At 40.1% G+C, this 24,150-nt stretch overlaps 1 protein-coding gene across 1 annotated transcript in view; it reads left to right on the top strand.

The window, feature by feature from the left end:
* Positions 1–2,671: 2,671 nt before the first annotated feature.
* LOC124266858 (sodium-coupled monocarboxylate transporter 1-like) overlaps positions 2,672–24,150 on the top strand; it is a gene marked incomplete at its 3' end in the record, with an annotated part of 34,535 nt that continues 13,056 nt past the window's right edge. The window contains exons 1-6 of the mRNA XM_046701668.1: positions 2,672–3,026; positions 3,923–3,991; positions 19,960–20,011; positions 22,367–22,434; positions 22,858–22,938; positions 23,749–23,822. Coding sequence (XP_046557624.1) covers positions 2,682–3,026; positions 3,923–3,991; positions 19,960–20,011; positions 22,367–22,434; positions 22,858–22,938; positions 23,749–23,822 — 689 coding nt within the window. The remainder of the gene's footprint in view (positions 3,027–3,922; positions 3,992–19,959; positions 20,012–22,366; positions 22,435–22,857; positions 22,939–23,748; positions 23,823–24,150) is intronic.

Here is a 24,150-nt window from a genome sequence, read left to right as displayed (position 1 = left end):
ATATATTATGAATATATAATTAGTGAGTGACTGAGTTTAATTTTACGCCGCTTTTACCAATATTCCAGCAATATCAAGGCGGGGGACACCAGAAACGGGCTTCACACAGTACACCCATCGAACCCGCTTCTTCGGCGTGACGAGCTGACGCATTTACCACTAGTACCCCAATGCCTCTAATATATAAATAAGTAATAAAATAATGATTAATTAACCCATTTACTATCTGATTTGAAGTCAACAGGTCATATTCTTGGTTTTAATTCAAATTTCTTCAAATGCATCACTAACTGGGGCAGCTCCCACATATTGCATCCTGAAGTCAATGTGTCCAGCATCCTCTAACGAAACCAATGTATGTATACATCTCATGTCAGAATGTCTTGGACTATTTCATTCATCTGGAGGCAGTCAGTTACCTTTTAGGATGACATGAATATTGTGTTCTGCATCTTGGAAGATTCGCCATCTGTACCCACATCAAGCAGTATTAGAGATGTAAATTTGTTCTTCTCCAACATTTCCAGCATTTCAAGGCAGCACTTTCCACCTGGCACCCAAACTGTTCTGGGCATGCAACAAGCCATACGTGTGGCTGCCGTCCCTTTCTCCCGAAGATCAGGTTAGAGCGTCAAGAAACTGGCTAGCTATTCTCGAAACGTTCGTAGCCCTACGAACTTCTTACGCCCATTCTTAAAACGTTGGCTACGATCAAACTTAAGAATTCTTAGGGCTACGAACGTTTCGGGAATAAGGGCACATATAAGTTGAGACAAATCAAGAACGTTGCAGTCAAGAGTTTGGAGGGAGTAAGTGAATATGGTTTTATGCCGCTTTTAGCAATATTATAGCAATATCGCGGCAGAAATGAGCTCCACACATTGTACCCATGTGGGGAATCGAACCCGGGCCTTCAGCGTGACGAGCAGACGTTTTAACCATCAGGTTACCCCACCGCCTCCAAACGTTTGGAAGCCACGCAGTCTGTCAACTGTAGTGCCCCAGATTTGGTAGATCAATCTCAAGAACGAAAAGTTGCCGTTCTGTTTATATGAATATACCCAGCAGGTTATGCCTTTCTTTTTGTTTGTGTGTAGAGACCCGTGAAAATCCGGGTTAGAATTGGCCTTAAGCAACCTATGTTTGTCATAAGAGGCGACAAACGGGATCGTGTGGCTTGGCTCGCAGATTTGGTTGACACATGTGATCATATCCCAATTGCGTAGATCGATGCTCATGCTGTTGATCACTGGATTGTCTGTTCCAGGCTCGATTATTTACAGACTGCCGCCATATAGCTGGAATATTGCTGAGTGCGGTGTAAAACTAAATTCACTCACTCACACTCACCCAATTACATGTAGATCGATACTCATGATGTTGATCACTGGATTGTCCGGTCCAGACTCGCCGCCATATAGCTGGAATATTGCTGAGTGCGGTGTAAAACTAAATTCACTCACTCACACTCACCCAATTACATGTAGATCGATACTCATGATGTTGATCACTGGATTGTCCGGTCCAGACTCGCCGCCATATAGCTGGAATATTGCTGAGTGCGGTGTAAAACTAAATTCACTCACTCACACTCACCCAATTACATGTAGATCGATACTCATGATGATGATCACTGGATTGTCCGGTCCAGACTCGCCGCCATATAGCTGGAATATTGCTGAGTGCGGTGTAAAACTAAATTCACTCACTCACCCAATTACATGTAGATCGATACTCATGATGTTGATCACTGGATTGTCCGGTCCAGACTCGCCGCCATATAGCTGGAATATTGCTGAGTGCGGTGTAAAACTAAATTCACTCACTCACACTCACCCAATTACATGTAGATCGATACTCATGATGTTGATCACTGGATTGTCCGGTCCAGACTCGCCGCCATATAGCTGGAATATTGCTGAGTGCGGTGTAAAACTAAATTCACTCACTCACACTCACCCAATTACATGTAGATCGATACTCATGATGTTGATCACTGGATTGTCCGGTCCAGACTCGCCGCCATATAGCTGGAATATTGCTGAGTGCGGTGTAAAACTAAATTCATTCACTCACCCAATTACATGTAGATCGATACTCATGAATATATAGCTGGAATATTGCTGATTGCGGAGTTAAACAACAAACAATACACAAACATATTTACATGGCCTTTGCTTCTCGACTAGCATTTCAAAGCAAGCCAGTCAGCAAATGGGGCTTTCACAACACAACAAACTCCGGGACCTGTCATTCCGTTCACCCGTACTTGACGACACACATAGATTTAACTGAATAACTCTGGAAGGTGATACTACTTGAGTTGAAACAATACACAATCACAACTTTTCAAACATCCTGAAATGACTATATACCGAGTACACTAACCTTCCATATAATGCTGAGTACGTGTAAGTTGTAACACATCATTATCAGACTTCGTTACATTTTGACATGATACCACTACCATTTACATGTGTGGTGTATTAACGTGTCTTCCAGTTCCGCTGTGCTGTTGATGTTAAACACATCGAAATTGTGCTAAAAGGGACGATTTAGATTTCATGTCATGACATCCGGTTGAGGTTCAGCTATATATAGCTGTATGAATACAACGACTACGCTTGCACTCCGCAAGGTCAAGGGTGTTCACGTGGGGACGTGATGAATGTTTTTCTACAATGGCGGCTGTGAACAGATCGTTCGGCTCAGCGGATTATGCTGTGTTTATTACATCCCTGGTTTTGTCAGCTGTTGTGGGAATATTTTATGCCTGTAAAGGGGGACGACAGAAAACTACGGGGGAATTCCTGATGGGAAACAGAGATCTGCAAATACTGCCGGTGTCGCTGTCAATTCTGGTGTCCTTCCTCTCGGCGATTACCATCCTCGGCACTGTGGCTGAGATGTACACAAATGGAACAGAGTACTTTCTGTACGTCTTTGGAATGGTCTTTGGCATCATCCTGGCAACTGTGCTATACATCCCTTTGTTCTATCCCCACGGCTTTACAAGTTCCTTCGAGGTTTGAGATTAAATCATCATCTTACACTATTTCGTTGACGGTTGGACCGGTGTAGATCCGGGTTAGAATAGTCTTCAGCAACCAATGCTTGTCGTAAGAGACAAACGGGATCCGGTGGTCAGGCTGGCGTACTTGGTTGACACATGCCATCTTTGCTCAAGTGTGTAGATCGATCCTCATGCTGTTGATCACTGGATTGTCTGGTTCAGACTCGATTATTTACAGACCACCCCCATATAGCTGGAATATTGCTGAGTGTGGCGTTACACAGCAAGATAACAACACAAATGTTGACGCTCGCATGGAATGTTTTAGTGCGTAGTATATAGATTGTTTTACGTACGGAAGCATGTTGTTTCACTTTTACGTACAGAAGCATGTTGTTTCACTTTTACGTACGGAAGCATGTTGTTTCACTTTTACGTACAGAAGCATGTTGTTTCACTTTTACGTACGGAAGCATGTTGTTTCACTTTTACGTACGGAAGCATGTTGTTTCACTTTTACGTACAGAAGCATGTTGTTTCACTTTTACGTACAGAAGCATGTTGTTTCACTTTTACGTACGGAAGCATGTTGTTTCATTTTTACGTACGGAAGCATGTTGTTTCACGCTGAGGAGCAACTTTAATCTTTGTTTTGTCAGGCTCGGTGACGTGGACGAATGCGCGTAATCGTTTCAAGATAGGTTTGCTTATAATATCAATCACTGGTCTGTCTGGTCCAGATTCGCTTATTTCCAGGAGTTGTATAGCGGTGTATGGCACAACCCATGCGTTAACATCCCCCTGTTAGCGTTATACAATATACTGGACGATCGACACAAGATGTTAAAGCAGTAATTCTACTGTGAAGCATCACCTTACTTCTTAATTAGGATTTGATTTTCATTGCAGTATTTGGAGAAACGGTTCAACTCCAGAGCGGCCAAACTAACCGGCACTGCTATAACTATATTCCAACAGGTATGTGTTCACTATAGTCAAGACCCATGAAGATACGGGTCAGAAGTGATCTTCAACAACCCATGCTTGTCGACACATGTTTGGTTGACACATGTCAAGACATCCCAAATGTGTAGATCGATGTTCGCGATGTTGATCACTGGATTGTCTGGTCCAGACTCGATTGTTTACAGGCCGCCGACATATAGCTGGTATATTGCAGATTGCTGGGTTGATCAACAAACAAACATTATTGTCAAGAATACACCTTACGCTGCAAGTTGTACTGTTTTCTCTCTTCTTCCGAGCCCCACGTGTGATTCACACCGGTGGCCTACGGGAGACAGGGGGCGGTGGGGTAGCCTCGTGGTTAAAGCGTTCGCTCGTCACGCCGAAGACCCGGGTTCGACTTTCCACGCTTGTATAATGTGTGAAGCCCATCTCTGGTGTCTCCTGTGATATTACGAATGACAGGCCTTTATGGATGATCAGCTTCTTTATTGTATAACAGCGACGTTTTGGTATAGATACTTATGTCGTTTTCAAGCATGACATTGTTGGAACATTGCTAAAAACGGCGTTAAACTAAACTCACTCACTCACTACAGGAGAGCTTTCTGGCCGAGCTGTGCGTCACTAGTTTCAGACTAACGACGCCCATTCCGGTTACACTTGTCAAATATTTCGAACATTCAAAATTTTCTTTTCAAAATTGGAAAACTGAACATAAGAACATATTTGAACGGCTAATAGCTGGCCTCAATGTATGACAACACTTCCCAAAGGCTATGTACGTTTTTATTCAAATGTTTATCCTATCAAAGTGAGAGAAAGACGGAAGATAGATAGAATCCGTCCTGCGGCATAGCTATATGACGGCCATCTGTAAATGTGTAGATAGTCGAGTCTATACCAGACAATCCAGTGACTGACCTGTGATGAATATCCTCACATATTTGACCAGCGTTAGATCATTTTGAAAACACTGAGTTTACATGAAACTCTCTTCCGGAGCGATTGAACTACACCTAGTATATGTTACCGCCAGGCGAAGCGTTTGCTCTTCTCCTATTGCCAAGTGGGAATTGTTTATCTTGAAGCTCGGGATCCTGAGTCAATGTACGTTGCACGACCTCGATCAAGTATACCTCCAGCTTAGTCCTATTGCTGAGTGTGGCTGTTACGACGTAAATTGTAATAAAAACGCAAATTGTAATACTTGCAGCAAATTGTAATAAACTTGACGTAAATTGTAATAAAAACGCAAATTGTAATAAAAATTGACGTAAATTGTAATACGCAAATTGTAATAAAAATTGACGTAAATTGTAAAAATTTTCGTTCCGGTAAAATGTAATAAATATATACGTAAATTGTAATAACAGTTTTAATCACTCGTAAATACGCGGGTGTTTGTTTTTCGTTGCATTTCATACATCAAATAAGCTTGTTAGGGCGATAACTCAAGAAAGAAATGACGGATTTTGTTCAAATTTGGTACCAATGTATATTGGCGAGATTCACCGACACAAGTGAAATGGAGTAACCTTGAGATAATTTTCAAGGTCACAGAAAAAATCTGAGGGTTTTGCCAATATAAAGATTGTCAGCGCGATAACCCAAGAAAGAATTGACAAATCTTAGCCATATGACGAAAATGATATTCGTCCTGATATATAATCGATATAAACTGTCCTCTGTATCATGTCTTTTCGCAAATATCTTGTGAGGTTTTGATATGTATAAATATAGAGTGGGGTGGGGTGGGGGTGGGTTTCTAACGGGTATTTCAAATCAAATAAATTCAAAATAGACATTCGTATAGCGTTGCATATCCAGAGTCCTGCTAATGTGCGCTTAGTCGAATGCTCGTTTGAAGAGGATGGTTTTGAGACAAGATCGGAAACTGTTGATATTTTCCGATTTTCTGACATTTTCAGGTAATCAATTCCAGAGTACAGCACCCGGTCTGCTAAATAATCTGTCTCCGTATGTTGTGGTTCGGACAAATGGAATAGCCTAGCTGACTAGCAATAAAATGCATCACAAATTAAACTTCAGGAAACAAAATATGCAAGAAACATTTTTGTATGTTTGAGATTGGTAGAGGTCGGCTAGAATCGAACTTAGATATTAAACTGCACAAAAAGGCAATTTCAAAACCACAATCGCTTGTTCAAATGACTTCCCCTTCGGTTTACTGAAAGAACTCGAGAAAGAAATGATGGATTTTGTTCAAATTTGGTACGAAGGTTTATTGACGAGATTTACCGACACCACTTGAATTTAGTGACCCTGGGGTCATTTTAAAGGTCACAGGGAAGGTGTAACAGTTTTGCACATGCCAAGCTTGGTAGCCGCGAACTTAAAAAAAAAGAACAAAAAAGCAATTTTAAGCTATAATCGCTTGTTCAAGTGACTCCCCCTTCATGTGATTACTGAAAATACTTGTTTTGGAGACACTACCCACCCCCTTTTAGTTGACGTCATCATAAGGATATAACTCATCCTAAAGTTTTCACTTATTCATACATGGTGTCAAGGGTTTAAACTAAATACTGAATGGTCACACAAGTGTCAGCTCTCAATATGTTGTATATCTGGACACAATGTTTTTGAAAATTTAAAATGAGGGTGTCTTAAAAAAAAAAACAGTCCCCGTCTAAATGTAAATCGAGCAATCCAAATCTTTGAATGTTGATGATGGGAAGTCATCCAATGCTATGCTGAACATATTTTATGTGATACTATCTGAGGGTATACCTTTATCCAAGAGATGGCGCAATAGTGCAGTTGTAAGGCGTCTGCCTATCACGCTGAAGGCCCGGTTTCGAGGAGGCACCCAGGTTCGGGTCCCGAGATGGGCACATTTGCGTAGTATCCTTGGACAACATACTTAGATCCACATTGTCTCAGTTCACCCAGCTGTAAAATGGGTACCCGTGAGTATGTGCTGGCAATGTGAGTGTTTAGTTCATTGCGCCTAACAGGCAGCATGGCTATACAGTCCCCAGGGAGTTGAAAAAGTATCTGAAACTACGATAGTGTCCTATGGTCGGGGAAAGTAATGTACGTAGCGCCGTGATCAGGCAATGTGCCTGGATGTGAGCGCCATATAAACGGACTATTACTATTACTAGATACCAAATGGGAGATCGTTTTCCATTGTCTGCAAATTTGTAAGAAACATAATACCCCAATGTTGTGATGACTAATATCTCGTTAACCACATTACCCACATGAAATTTTGGATATGACTTTGCTAATGACTCCTTCAAAATAAAATGGAAGCTTTTCTTCAAACATTGGACATCGAGAATATAGTCAGTTTGACTACTTTTTCAACGCCCCTCGTAACATACTTAAAAGAAAAGAGAGCGTCTAAGGAAAAAAGCATTTCGATCTCTGAATACTTCTGAGCTATTTAAATACAAAAAGCAAAGGAATAAGTAAATAATCTAAAAAGAATAGCAAAGGGAAACTTTTAATCTATTTTTTATCACCTCAGTCTACTCAATCAGGTGGTGACTACTTCATCGGGACCCATTCCCCTTCTTGTCACTGATGATTCTGGGATACCTTCAGTTTTTACAGATTTGGATAAAGCTCAAACATTAAATGAATATTTTGTATATGTTTCAAATGTTACTGATGGCGGCAAGACCTTGCCACCTGTTAGCCATCGCTGTGGTATCAGTATAACAAATGTCATTGTAACCGAAAAGGAGGTATCTGATAAGACCGTACCAGCAAACAAACCTAGTGGACCTGATGGCATTAGCATGAGAGTGTTAAAACGAATTTGTACATCTGTAGCTGAACCTCTTTGTTTGTTGTATAATATATCACTGAGTGACTGTATTTCCTACATTGTGGAAAACGGGTAATGTTACTCCTATTTTGAAAGAAGGAGGTGCATTCCTCCCAACTAATTACAGACCTATTAGTTTATTACCTATCCTTGGGAAAATCCTTGAAAGAATAATGGTAAAGCATGTGCACGACCATTTCCATGAACATAACATTTTAAGTAAATTCCAGTCAGGTTTTACTGCTAGTCATTCTACTACATCTCAACATAGACATTTATCATAATATATGCTCAGTCCTAGATAATCACCACCTTTACTGTATGCTGTTTTGTGATATTTCAAAAGCTTTTTACAGGGCATGGCATAAAGGTTTATTGCTCAAATTAGAATATGATGGTATTCTTGGAAACGTACTTAGTTGGTTAACTAACTATCTATCTGGGCCCGGTTGTTCAATACTCGGTTATCTTAAACGCCGGTTAACTCCTAACGGACGGTTAAATTCTTTACCGGCCGTTAGGTAACCGAACGTTAAATATGCGTTGTTCAAAACATGGTTAGTCATGCCGTTAGCTAACGTCGCCGTCAAAGTTTAACAGTGTTGTTAACGTCACTGGTTAGCTTCCATATATCCCATAGTTCCGTTTTCTGTTTACTTCCGGTTTACCAAAAATGGAAACGCAAAATGTCGCCTGCACCCCAAGGAAAAAGAGAAGTCGAAATTTCTCTGCTGACGATGAGAATGTAATCTAGTCAATGGTTGAGGCCAACTCTATAGTTTATCATAGACATGCGAATGTCGTAGCGTTACGAACGTTTTGTATTGGAAAATAAGGATCCAGCCGTTTGCATAATATATATTTCAAAGACATATGATCCCAGGTCTGTGTGGGACTTACTTCAATTCCAAACAGAAAAGACATTTTAATGAAAACGATAGCACAGCTATAGATAAAATATGATGAATCCATGAAAATAATATTAATATTAGAAGCATGTTGTCCGTGGATAGAAAATGTATAAATATTACACAGAGTTACGCTTAGACGACTACAGTCTTAATGAATCTTTGAATTCCCACAAGACCTATCGCTTACTTTTCACTCCTTAAATTGTCATGACTGTATGGCCAAGCCGTGAAGATGCTATCAATATCATTCATTAATTATTTGTCAAGTCTGTCAAAAACTGTAATGTATGAACACACATTGCCAAATCTTTTAACATAAAAAAATATAGATGTTGTGCAATTAATACGATAGCTTTTATCTGAAATATGCATTCAATACCAATAGAAACTTAATATGTTACTAGCACCACGTGCAAGTAATCAAACTGTAATTGTACTATAGGCCCCAGGGCCAACACTGCTGAATATAATCGATCTATTATCCGGCCTTACTTTTGACAGGAATCTTATGAATAATACTGTGCAATATCGTCATTATCTGAACGCCATTCACAGACGCATATTCCGAAAAGATGTCTTGAAAAACATGAAGCTGCGTCTAATTTATAGATGAACATAATTCCCTCGATACTCATTAATCAGACGAACCCTCATTTAGTTCAATTCACAAGTGACTGCAGAAAATGCATAATTCTTGTTAATGACTTCACGGTCGGAAAACATATATCATATTTCATAAGTGCATTATAGAACGCTGTAGTAGATAAACATAATTTCTTTGATGCTCATTAATGAGGTTAACCTCCATTTAATGCATAGATTGTTCTTTTCAATGTCTTCAAGGACGGAAAACATGTATTATATTTCATAAGTGTATTATAGAACGCTGCAACGATTCGGCAGAGAAATACTATTGCGCCATAGTATTCCTTATATGAACCTCTCAGTGTATGACATTAGCATTCAGATATTGTTATAAAATAAGTTAAAAATTCCAAATATTATCGTGTAATATGACAAGAGATAGTGTTATGTTCGCTGTGACAAGAAGGTTTCGATATTCAAATATAACATTTAATCAAAGTGACTACGAAGTAGGCATGCATATCACTCACAACAGAAATAGATACATAATAATGTTATGTTTATTTTCCTACACATCAGTTGCGAGAGCAAATTTATGCTAACTAAGTTTTCATCAATTAATACAGCATTTTTAAAAGATGATTTGCTTCAATTAAAACATTCGAAGAATGAAAACGAAATTAGGCCTATTGCTGAAATGATTAGTAAAAATATAATTAAAATCCATTTATGGGAAGGGATGCCAGACGGACATATCCAAACAAATTCGGATAATTACTTGCAGTATAGACTTTCAAAAATAGTATATTAATTAACAATAATATCATTTTTATTAAAATCACTAATAATTCTGAAACGTTGCCGATAAGCCTGGAATCGTGTTCAGATGTTTTCATAAATACACTCACACAAACGCCCTAGTGCACTTTGCGCCCTATTGGATTACAAAATCACGTTTCGCGAAGGCCGATATTGAAACGCCAATTACATCACTTGTATTTCATATTCGGCGGCGACAAATGAATCACTGCATTCTAAGGCTGGGACGGGTACTCGGGTACTCGAACCCGGGTCGGGTACAGCTGGAATCGAGTCCTATTTCTAGGAATCGATTATCCGGAAAGGGAGCGAGCTCTGTTAATGACAAGGGCAGACAATAGCTTGTCTTTTTAATTTTTGACGTAACATACATTTACATCATTGAGTGAGTGAGTGAGTGAGTTTAGTTTTACGTCGCACTCAGCAATATTCCGGCTATATGGCGGAGGTCTGTAAATAATCGAGTCTGGACCAGACAATCCAGTGATCAACAACATGAGCATAGATGTGCGCAATTGGGAGCCGATGACATATGTCAACCAAGTCAGCGAGTCTGACCTCCCGATCCCGTTAGTCGCCTCATACGACAAGCATGGGTTACTGAAGATCCATATTCTAACCCGGAAATTCACGGGTTTTTACATCATTGGTATTGTCCGATTAATGGAGCATAGTTTTAATGACTGTAATTTATCTGTGCATGAGCAGTGAGTAGTTAAGTTACAGTAGCAGCAGGAACAAAACGTTCGTTGTTATAACGAGGAATGTAAGTAATGGTGTTTCTCTCTATATTGGTTAAACAGACGTAAATTAAATAACTTGAGGTCAGTTTCTTATTACCAAATGTTCAAGTTTTCTACAATAATCTCTGTCAAATCGTGATTGAATATTCAGAAAGTTGGCCCGAATGTATTTCTTACATTTCCGGGTACTCGATTCCGATTCGGGTACGTACATACGGGTACTCGATTCCATTGTTTCCTACTCGTCCCAGCCCTACCAGTGAATTCCTTAAATAACTTGAGGTCAGTTTCTTATTACCAAATGTTCAAGTTTTCTACAATAATCTCTGTCAAATCGTGATTGAATATTCAGAAAGTTGGCCCGAATGTATTTCTTACATTTCCGGGTACTCGATTCCGATTCGGGTACGTACATGCGGGTACTCGATTCCATTGTTTCCTACTCGTCCAAGCCCTACCAGTGAATTCCTGATACATTTTAGAATCTAATTACAACTGGTCTTTTGGGCACCAATACCAAGTGTCTAGATAAAGTGAAACGAAAGATATTGGGGTGGAAACAACTGCTGTGCTCGAAAGACAACACCTGTTTGAAAGTGTAAACAAAGAAAATTTCAGACTTTACACTGTGTAGCATTTTCTCAAATTTTCAGACACCCATTTTCATGGAAAGAGCATAGAAGCAAGAAATAGGAAATTAAAAATAGATACAATACAGGAATGTGATGTGTTTACACGAAACTGTCAAGTTTCTGTGCTGCGTGACGCCATGACTGACGCAAAATCACGCAGAACGACAACGGTAATAATCGGCATTTCTGGCTTCTTCTCTTTCTTAAAATGGAGTGTATTTGGCAATTTCTCTGAGGTGAAGGTCGGTAGAATAAGAGTATACACAATCACCATATCCCGCCGATTACACTTTCAGTATCATAATGTAATCGTTCGGATATTTTTTCATGAAACTAATTTAATTATCTATATTTAGCCTTGATCAATATCATATCATACGTGGGTATAGGGTGTACGTGTTATATTCTTTGAAAGTGTTTGTTTGAATAATATTTACAGAAGGGGTTCCTCAAGGATCTGCCCTTAGTTAATTTGTGTTCCTTGTATATGTCAATGATTTACCTGGAAATTTACAAAATAACACAACAATGTTGGCAGAGGACACATCAATCGGTGTTGCGGGAAAATATGTAAAATCCATAGAAGCAACTCTCAACTATGATTTAGCCCAATTGAATAAATGGGCAGAAAAGTGGTGTGGTGTGTTCTAACGGTTATATCTTGCATACTTTAAGACATAGAGGGGGTGGTGGTGGTTCTAACGGTTATATCTCAAATACATGTAGAGGCGGGAGGCCTAACGGGTATGAACAACAATAAAAACCTTCATGCATTTATGTCCCACATTTTCGAACCTTTCATCAGTCTCTAAAAGGGAGCTGGCAATAGATTTTAATGAGCTTCGTCCTTCAAGCCTGACAACCTTTTAATATGGTTGATTAATCCTTTGTCATTTATAAAAAAAGTAGGAGGTTGTGCTATATTGTTATAGATTTCTAAAATATATGGACACTATTGGGACGTTGGTAACTGTCATCAGACATTATTTGACGACATTTCTCATGGTTTGAATACAGCCGACTTTAAAGAAGATAAATATCAGTTTACAATACAACTGCCTAAATCTTGGTATTTTCGGAACCAGAGAAGGGATATGCCGATATTTAGGTCGTTAACCTAGCATATTATGGTCACGAATATAATTTTCTATTTATTACCGAAGTCTTTAATTGCGGAAATTACGCGATAATCTACTTTCCAACAAAGGCAGGCTCCCCGTCATCGTTGTATTTAGAAGGCGGCTTCTCAGAAGCAACGTGACGTCATAACACTGTTCATGATGTCATGTCACCATGACAAAGTGATATTTTACCCGGTGCATATCGCATTGAAACAAATTATCCCAGGTATGTTTGCCCTCGTAGCTATAGGTTATAAGCATTGCTATGATTATTCTTTGAGGCCTCCCGTTGAATTCTTTGTTGTATTTTGAGCGTTGAAACTAAATAAATGATTTCTTTAGTCTACCCATAGCAATTAAGGTGTCAACTTCCACTGTATACCTTACAGAAAGAAGTTTTGACTTTACTTTGATAACGAGCACATCTGATCAATCCCTTGAAGCAAATGATGCAATTCAATATCATATTAAATGCATCAATCAAATACAACAAATGAGTAGACAGATTGACTGCTATGTGGCAAGGAATAACCAGCGATTAATGATATCCTTAGCTAATGTAACTTAAAATTCCTTCTCATAAAAGTACAATAATATGTAGTAATATGATGAAGAAGCAATACGAACCAGGTTAAACTATGACAACGCAATATATGGAATGTATGATCGAAACATAAATCATAATTAATCACATATGATAAAAACATTTAATTAACTTCAAATATGTCATTGCGTCAACATTGAAATAATTCGAAAATGAAGAAAAAGAAACGTTCATTTCAAAGCGTAGACAAACAATATCCTGTTATTTTGGGATATGCTATGAATAACTTCAAAATGTCATAGAAATAACATTAAACTAGACGGGTAAGTGCGACCACCGCCTTCTCTAAGTGGAAGGTCGGAAGTTAACACCCTTTTATCTCAATACCGAACAACAGGATCCCATTCCTTCCTTTCCCCCGCTTCCTTGTTTGGAAGGCATACATTTATCAACCGTCAAATCTGCCATGTGGTGCCAGGTTCACGATTGCTTGCCGTTCGTTTCGACGTCGCCAGACACGAAAACGCCCAACAAGGAAGTTCAAAGCGGATCGTGACTTACTGACAAACATGACATGTGATCAGCGAGGTTTAATCTATTTTCGACGCTGTGTACACAATTGACAATATGATGATTTGATAGTGGCGGTTCAACACTAATCGTTAATACATTTATGTATGCTGGTCACTAGGATTTCCTGTCCCTTTTGACAGCAAAGACTGGCAAGATTCAGGAAAAGCATGCTATATATGAGGACCCAGCCTTTGAGATGTCTCGCTTGCATCCCAAATACACTGTCGTGGGGCTCCTCGTTGTTCTCGGTGCCCCTGGTTTGGTACCTCCTGATCTCTTGGCGCAGATCAGGAGAGTGCCCAAGTTCTCCACCGGGGGCACAGCCCTTCTGACACTTTGGGTATTGCAGAAGGCTTCACCGTTGGGGAGCCTACAGGGGCTTGTATTGCTGAAAATAATACGTCCTGGGTCCTACAAGCGTACACTGATATCCATATACATATAAAGAAGGAAAGGGATGTAACGCACACAAACTTGTCAAACACCCCCCTCTCGTAAATGGGCGAAATCTGGTGGGAAATTGTGAAATACACAGCCGGGATTCTTACTGAAATAAAGCCAGATGAATTCCCTTTCGATTAAATCCACAATTATCAAAATCGGTGCACTATTGACCGAGTAACTTACTTGGAACTCGGGGAAAAGACAACTTTTTCATTTGTACGCCAAAAACCTGCCTACGAAAATCGATCACCTCTCGGCGAAGAAATACTAAGTATTTCAATGGAAAACACGCAATCGGCGAAAAGACATAACCTTTTCGTAATCGCTAGATATTCCGCTTTCGTATTACAACATCTCAAATGAAATGAGTTACTGATTTTACCTGCCATACACGACTTTATTGGAAAATTAGCGGTATCGAGTGATCGAGGCCACCATGTTTGTCCTTCACCTTCAATAGACTCGCACCATCGACGAGCTACTCTATTTAGGAAATAAAGTTCGCTCTACCCCAATTTGTTTTGTAATAAAGTATAGCTTTGCCCTTAACTATTATAATTAAAGCACGAGGACGAACCTTATTTCCTAAATATCGCACCGCGAAATAAAAATAATAATGGTATTTTATATTAACCAATAAGAGAGTAGCTCGTCGTTGGTTCGAGTCTATTGAAGGTGAAGGACAAACATGGTGGCCTCGATCACTCGATACCGCTAATTTTCCAATAAAGTCGTGTATGGCAGGTAAAATCAGTAACTCATTTCATTTGAGATGTTGTAATGCGAAAGCGGAATATCTAGCGATTACGAAAAGGTTATGTCTTTTCGCCGATTGCGTGTTTTCCATTGAAATACTTAGTATTTCTTCGCCGAGAGGCGATGATTTTCATAGGCAGGTTTTTGGCGTACAAATGAAAAAGTTGTCTTTTCCCCGTTCCAAGTAAGTTACTCGGTCAATAGTGCACCGATTTTGATAATTGTGGTTTTAATCGAAAGGGAATTCATCTGGCTTTATTTCAGTAAGAATCCCGGCTGTGTATTTCAGAATTTCCCACCCAGATTTCGCCTATTTACGAGAGGGGGGTGTTTGACAAGTTTGTGTGCGTTACATCCCTTTCCTTCTTTATCTGTACATGGATATCAGTGTACGCTTGTAGGACCCAGGACGTATTATTTTAAGCAATACAAGCCCCTGTGGGGGAGCCTTCATATTCTCCTTAAAGTTCTTCGTGGGTTCGACTAAAAAAGTCACATTCGCTGTCTGGGCTGCGTGTAGAGGGGCAAGGGCCCTGAGTCGAGCTGATGATGAGCCAGGCTGTGTCAGGACCATACGAACTCTCTGCTACATTTTTATCTTAATAATTATGTAATAACATAATTGTGATGGTGTACGCCTCTATGTGGTGGTGGGTATCCTGACAGAGTAGAATTTATTTGAGCATTTCCAGGGATTGGTGCCATATCCTGGTTAAGCTAACTTACAACACTCGTGGGATACCTTTATGCTAACCGTCAGTTCAACAGCTTCAATCGACATTTAAATGAGCTATCGCATTATCCTTCCGAAATTGCAAGATTCACTTGTCAATGACGACATATTCCTTAAAGGTGTATGTAAAGATAACCATTTGGACAAAAATGGGACAAGAAACAAATAATATAGTATAGTTGCGAGCAGGGATTTAGGGCTCCTTGGGTTTGATACAGCCAAGCCACTTGTACATGTGATGTAGAATGTAGATGTTGAAAGTAGTAATGGCAACTTTTAATAGGGATCATATCACTGCCAGTAATGGGAAATTCGTCATTATTTAACTTTGAATTCATATGGGCCAGGGTTAGATTCAAAGGATTGTGTAGTATGGTGTGGATAATGACACTTTCGATGTAGATTCTTACATTGGCAAAACATCTAGGCCAGTAAACACCAGAGTGAAAGAGCACCAGGCATCAACAAACAAATTCGACAACAAATCAGCTATCTCAGAAGACATTCAGACCAACCTCAATCACCAAATCAACTGGACAGAATACACAATCCTGGCAAACAATCTGACTTTACCAAACGGATATTAACTTATGCCATCCACATCAAACGACACCGACCCCTGATCAACAGAGATCAAGATTATTTCATCCCCTCAGCATATGACGAACTCATCAACCAACCCTAACTGCCTGGATAACTTCTATAAACATGTCAAACCTCTCCTGCTCTGTACATCCCACTGGCTTTTAAATGTAATCCATTGTCACTGGCTTCTACATGTAAGCCTTTATCATCACATTGTTTCTGTACTTTCCAATTAACTTATTGTTCTTGTTATTATTTACTGTACATTTGATACATGCTATTTCATTTACCTCGAACAAGCATGAACAACATATGTACCATACGTTGTTACTATCCACATGCACCATAGAACATCAGCAAACGTTTGGGACACATACTGCTAACTTTCATCGTGCAGCGATAGCAACTGTAGTGTGGAAAATATAATCATTTGTCCCTCTGTTGTGTTTGGAGATACATAACTGAAATCGGCAGATATGATCAGAACAGCCTACATGTACAGGTAATTTTAAGTCGAAATCGGACGGTTGGTTTCAGAGTTAGGGGTGTTTGAAACGTATTTTGAGGGCTTTAAATCGTCCAAAACAGAGCTAGATCACGTTTTTGACAGGCGAGCGCATCTTCCAAATACAGCCGATGCCGAAGGGTCATGTAGGAAGTTCCGGAGAAGAAAGAGTTCCCTCTTTGGCAGGCTGTAGCTCCGACGTCCTTCGGTCTACAGTTAAAACAGTTAGTGTTCTGGAATCGCCAGGACTTTAGCTATCAGATACACAAACACATGACATGCGGACCTGCTCCAGAAGTTTGGTAGTCAATATTGCATTTGTGCAGTTTTCAATCAAATATGGCCGCCAAGCGACGCATAGTTTGATAAGCATGTAAGAACACAAAATGTCAAGAGTATAATGGTGATGCATTGTACCGATTTTCACGTCTCACTGAGGAACTAAGCCGTTTCTAGAGTAGTGAAACCAGAATGTGCCGAAATCCAATATGGCCACCAAACGATTCACAATTTGGCATGCACCAAAGAACAAAAACTGTTCATCAAGTTACTGCATGCTGCCAGATTCTAGCTGCGTAGTTGAAATTGTAATGACGCTGCGATTCTTTAAAAATACATTTGTGTAAAAAATAAACAACAAAACCCAAAATCTAGATATCTGTAACTAATCAAGATATCGCAACATAGCTCGAGGATATTCATATTTGAGGTACATACTCTATATGTGCAAATGTGCAAAGTTCTTGACATCATACATGCAGAGTTATGGATTGCGGATATGCCTACCCGTCAAAAACGTGAAATTTCCTTAAATCCAATATGGCGGCCAGACGGTGCCTCGTAGCCCCATGGATCTTCAGTTGAAATTGAAGGTAATCGGATTCCAGACCTGCTCCAGAAATTTGGTAGTCATCGGACTTGTAGTTTCGGAGATTATTGCTTTGGAAATGGAAAATTTTGAATTAATTTTGAATTATCTCCCCTTTGCTATTGGGCCTAGAGCCTTGAGATTTTTACAGAAACAACTTCAGCACTGTCGGCACGTGGTGATTTTTTTAAAGCGATTCTGTCCAGCGGTGCTTTTGTAGGACTGGCTCAAAATACGGCGGAATAATAAATAATAAAACCATTAACGATTCCAATAGGTCTCCTGCCTAGTGGCAAGGAGCCCTAATTATTGAAAGCTATTGCTCGTAAAATATGTCCTTGCGTCAACATCGAAAATAACTCCATAATGAAAAACAATTAACTTAAATTTTCGAAACATACACAAATAATCTCTGGCTTATTTAAGACGTGTCGCGAATAATTTCACAGTTGGTAGAATTAACATGAAATTACTCCATCATATCCCGTTGCATCGTTCACAGAATAATTCTGCCTCTGACAGTTTCCCGCAAGGTTGTCACTGTTATGTTCATCTACTTTGAAAAGCTTGGACACAGTCCAGTCCCAAACGAAGAAAAACAAAGTTCCAAGGAATCACAAGTTAGTCGCATGTACACTAAGCAGCAGCACTGTCACCCCCTTTGTCGCATGCCGGGGTTGAGGCAGTACGTGAAATCATGATCGGCCGGTCATAAAAATCAACAGTCTTTGATGAGCTACAGGTCGTAGGTTGATTGTCAGAAAGGATCTATTCCTTCGATTCTGCAGGGTTCAGATTCGACAGTCAGTCATGTATTACCCACTGTCACTTCAAATTTCAACCTTTCGCAAAATGTAAACACTGGCCTCGTCCGCCATTTCAAACTGTTGCGTAACTGTCTACTTCCAGGAAAATAAGTAGGTCAGGCGATTCCATTATAGTGTGGCCAGGGGGTACAGTTTCATGGCACACAATTATAGAAACCATATCAGTTATGACAAAGCGTTTCTCACAAACATAGCTATTACCCCCGCCACATGTCGATATCTGAATGTCGCAATTATCCTCTGTCTGACCCTGTAAACGTTACCGAAACTGTCATCTGATGCCTTGATACAAAATGCGAACAAATTCCATCCATTAGGTTTGGAGATATCGCAAGAATACTCGCTGTGACCTTGAAAATAATCCGAAGGTCCCTGAATTCGACTGGCGTTAGACAATACTCCCAACGCATCTTTGTACTACCTTTAAGCAAAACATATTAATTCTGTCTTGTATTTTCGCACTAAAAAGTTAGACATGTGCAAAACACTTTTCACTGTGAATTTAGAATGAGCACAAGTTTCCCAATCAATTGGTGTTGGGGGAACCCCGCCAATGCACCTTGATAGACAATTGGATCAAAATCTATTAATACTTTCCTGAGTTCGCAGCTACCAGGCTTGGCATGTGCAAAACTGTTACTTCGCTTTGACCTTTAAAATGACCTCAAGGTTACTAAATTCAAGCGGTGTCGGTAAATCTCCAATTTCCAGTCAATAAACCTTGGTACCAAATCTGAACAAAATCCATCCTTTCTTTCTCGAGTTCTTTCAGTAAACCGAAGGGGGATTAATTTGAACAAGCGATTGTAGTTTTGAAATTGCTTTTTGTGCAGTTTAATATCTAAGTTTGATTATAGCCGACTTCTACCAATCTCAAACATAGCATATTTTGTTTCCTGAAGTTTGTGATGCATTTTATTGCAGATTTTACGTTTTGTGGGAGTACCAAGCCAAGATAATCAGTCTCACCAAATGGGAGGCTGCAACATAGCAAAACCAATTTGCTTGTGGCTGACAGATAATATGTAGAAAAATAAAACATAAAAAAACAGCTGCATTTGAATCATATTCTAGGTGAGGCTGACTTCTGTTTGAACGTCCCTCGTAGTTATACCCGTTAGAACACCCACCCACCTCTCCGACTCTACATGCATGGAAGTGTGTTAGATATACCCGTTAGAAATTGTAATGTTATTACAATTTACGTAAATATTTATTACATTTTACCGCAACGAAAATTATTACAATTTACGTCAATTTTTATTAAAATTTACGTTTTTATTACAATTTACGTCAAGTTTATTACAATTTGTTGCAAGTATTACAATTTGCGTTTTTATTACAATTTACGTGGCATTTATGAATAAACGAGAAAGAAAATGTGCAGAGATATGAGATTTTTTGGCCAAAATGTCGAGGATTTACGCGTCACCAATAATTATACCTTGCGAGACGTGAATAACGGCTATTTTTGACCAACCCTCCTTAAAAAGATTGGATTGAAAAAGTAAAGTTTGTTCTTCCGATTTCAGATAATCTACATGGGGATTGCCTCGTACGCCCCTTCCACGGCCCTGGAAGCAGGTAACTGACTGCATTTATTCGCTGTCAATTGTCTCTCTATATTGTTGGTACAATCAATATCTCTTCTTTTGTCTAATATACGGAATAATGTGTAGATTTTTTCAGTTTATTGGTCATTTATTATACAGAGGTCATCATATGTCTGTGACATGTACGGGGTATATAGCGGCAGCCGAAAACAGGGATTGTGTTCCAATATTAACAATGTTAATATCGGGCGTGACAACCATTACAGAGAAGCCAGGTAGTAGCGTAACCCTTTCATGTTGTCCCGCCATATAGGACGTCAGTACTGCCGCACAACGAAGCGCATGTGATACATGTGGTCTCACCATAGGCAAATTGCCTCTTTTAATCCAGCAGAAAATGGATACCCGGTAGGATAAGACATATGACTATTAACCTTCTTGCGCCTCATGGACAGCTTGGGTTATCCGGGGTAATAATAATAGCGCTTTTGGCAAAATATTCATCACGGAATGGCGCTATTATTATCATGATATATCTGGGATATTGGGAGTGGCGCGTTATACAACAAACACACATTCAAGTTGTCATTAACAATAATGAGCTGTGTCCTTTCCTGTGTTGTGGTGCACCTCTTGCCATTACACTTCAACCCCAAAACTGACGACGTTGAATAACGCAAGCGTGACTGAGACGTTCTCCTTTGTAAACCTCTGCAGACCTTTCAGAGCTGCTAAGGTGAAGCTTGGATCCGCCTGTGCGCGGCAACACTAAGTTAGGCCTGGGTGCCGTTCTACTAACCGATCTTAGCCCTATGCCAATCGTAAACCCCTAAAATCCCAATCTTAGCGTGACGTTACGATCGGCATACCGTTCCACTAACCAATCTTACCCAAGTCAATCGTAAAGTCAAGATTCAAAATCTAAGTTGCTCATGACCAACTTAGGATAGCTAAAATCAATCGTAGTGAAACCAAAATGGTGGCTTTCCTATTCTATGTGAAAAAATAAGAGCGAGCATTTCACCGTGAGCGTCCCCTAAAATCCCCCCATGAAATGAATTTGTATATTTCTGTGATGTAAACAAACACTGCACTGAAGCCTTACAAATGTCAGGCAAGTCTGACCACTGTCGTCATGGGAACACAACCGAGCGAGTCGGTATAACACATTTGTACAACAATATTGCAACGTCATGGTTAAGAATAGGGACAGCCGTGAAGTGAGCAATGTTCTGAAGCCAAAAGATACAAATATGTTTGATTTCACTGCGCATATTTGGTGGGGGATTCTAAAGGCAGGCCGCGTGTTATTCAAGACCACTGACAGATTCTACATACTTTATAGAGGATGCCTCGTCACGCCTTGTTTATTCTGATTGACAAGGTTCAGGCACATATTAAAAGCTCTGACACAATTGACATTTTTAAAGTTCAAAACCTGTTCTCACTATATTACTTATAATCTCGGCTGTAAATACTCTCGTGTAAATTATCTGTACATAGCGCTTTGAGCATGCCCCAGGATGTGGAATAGGCGCACTATAAATATGCATTTATTATTATTATATTATGCCTGATACCCAGCGTTCACACGCACTTGCACCTGAAACCAAGGTGCTCACTACCCTAATATTTTGCTCTAGGTTTTTTCTCCACGTTTACACTTGGTTGGAAAAATACCCATGAAGGACCGGGTTAGAATATTGAACTTCAATAACCCAGTCCACAGGGCGTGTGTTTCATGGATCAGTGCAAGACATTTGTGTATTTTCTTAAACGCAAGGAATACATATTTCTCGACTACAGTTACTAGTGCTGTCCGTGGAGAGTAGAGCATGGAGTGAGTGAGTTTAGTTTTACACCGCACTCAGCAATATTCCAGCTAGATGGCGGCGGTCTGTAAATAATCGAGTCTGGACCAGACAATCCAGCGATCAACAACATGAGCATCGATCTGCGCAATTGGGAACCGATGACATGTGTCAAGCAAGCCAGCGAGCCTCGCCAACCGATCCCGTTAGTCTTACGACAAGCATGGGTTACTGAAGGTTCATTCTAACCCGGACCTTCACGGGTTGTGTAACATTGGATGCTAAAAGATTATTTTGGTAACATGGTTTTCCTGAGATCTCCGTGAAAAGGGCATTCCATACAGAAATGATATTCTGACTCAATTGTTGGAATAATACAGTGGGGACACGGTCAAACGTGGGACGGTGGGGTAGCCTAGTGGTTAAAGCGTTCGCTTATCACGCCAAAGACCCTGGTTCCATTCCCCATGCACATGGGTAAAACGTGTGAAGCCCATTCCCGTTGTTTCTACCGTGATATTGCTAGAGTATTGCCAAAAGCGGCGTAAACCCATACTCACTCACTCACTTTGCAGTGACGGGATTCCCAGTGTGGGCAGCTATCGTCACAGTGGGCGTTGTCTCTTGCTTCTATACGGTACTGGTACGTACTCCATACACTGACCACCAGTGATCAGCACTGTGATGAGTTACACCTACCCAAGTCTCGCCAGTTATCACTAAATCACGGATGCCTTGCAACGACATCTGGTTGTTGCATGTTCATTTCTTCCTTGAAATTTCGAGATACTGAGGTGCAATATTAAGATGCTATTTTGAAATTAAAAGAGAATTAAGCTGATTTTTTTAAAATTAGTGATGCAGTCGTTGACTTCCATACCAACATTGTGACCCCGGAACCTCCAATTTTGTCGGCTCCTACGAGCATGGTGTTCATAAGGTTCCTTACACGTAATCTCAAATAGAAAATAGTTCGTGTATTTTTTACAAATACTGTTCACAATTCTAACGACCTAAATAATAGTGTTTGTCAAACAACATGATCATTATGAACATTATATTGTAGGGTGGGCTGAAGGCGGTGGTGTGGACGGACCTATTCCAGGCTCTGGTCATCGTGGCGGGTCTACTCGCTGTCGTCATTCAGGTAAGGAGAACTAACCGTCTCTGTTAAATGTGTCTAGGGCCTCTACTGAACAACCTACACCCAAAAAATCATAAACAAAGAGCTATTTCGAACTTTTTGTTAGATCATCTCTCTCTCTCTCTCTCTCTCTCTCTCTCTCTCTCTCTCTCTCTCTCTCTCTCTCTCTCTCTATCTCTCTCTCATCTCTCTCTCTCTCTCTCTCTCTCTCTCTCTCTCTCTCTCTCTCTCTCTCTCCGTGTTAGTTTTCTGTTCAGTACAAGCGTGGAAATGGGTGGGAAAGGGATTAGTCGAGTACATTTTGACATTTTTGGACTTCAGGAGCCATTTGATGAAGAGTTCAGGAGCACTCGCTTAAAGGGCAGAGGTCGAGCAGCGCCCAAGACAACTGAAGTAGGACAAAACTCAATGCGATTTGTGACATAATCTTGACAAACGTTTTGCACCAAATTTTACAAACGCCTGTCTGTCTCTATCTCTTTAGCAATATTCCAGTAACTTTCACGGACACCAGAAATAGACACGCTGGGGAATCGAATTCATTTTAAAATAATACGTAACATGGATCCGTGCTGTGCTGAAATATATTCGTTTGCAACTAAATAAATAAACGTAGTGACAGTTTTCGCGAACACAGACACACACTCTCTCTCTCTCTCTCTGTCTCTCTCTCTCTCTGCCTCAGTCTCTCTCTCCCCTCTCTCTGTGTCTCTATCTCTGTCTCTCTCTCTCTCTCTCTCTCTCTCACTCACACACACACACACACAAATTGTATGTTCACATCTACATGAATGTCTTATTTGTGCCGAACAGGGCACAATCCTTACGGGCAGCATCGGTGACGTTTGGCGCATCAACTACGAATGGGGAAGAATCAACTTCTTTGAGTAAGTGAAAATGAATAGCTCTAACATTGCCCTTCAGGTGAGCTCGTTGTGTGATTGTGATTAGAACTAGCTGGGCCTTCATTTAATGTATCACTTAATGAGATAGCTACTTTGCCGGCATTCACGATTGCTACTGCCTAGATCTTCACTGGCTTTAGTTCTCTCAATGAGGTAGCTACTTTCAGGGTGTTGACTTTCACCAGTTTTGGTAATTAAACTGCTACTACCTTGATCTTCACTGGCTTCAGTTCTCTCAGTGAGTTAACTGTCTTCGTCTTCACTTATCCCAGTTTTATTCAGTAAGATACCTACTTTATCGGTCTTCACT

This window comes from Haliotis rubra, unplaced genomic scaffold (assembly GCF_003918875.1).
Source record: "Haliotis rubra isolate DU_JTF1 unplaced genomic scaffold, ASM391887v1 Scf1283, whole genome shotgun sequence".
In the NCBI taxonomy this organism is placed as follows: domain Eukaryota; kingdom Metazoa; phylum Mollusca; class Gastropoda; order Lepetellida; family Haliotidae; genus Haliotis; species Haliotis rubra.
Note: the sequence above shows the minus strand (reverse complement) of the source record. Positions and strands in the feature narration are given on the sequence as shown.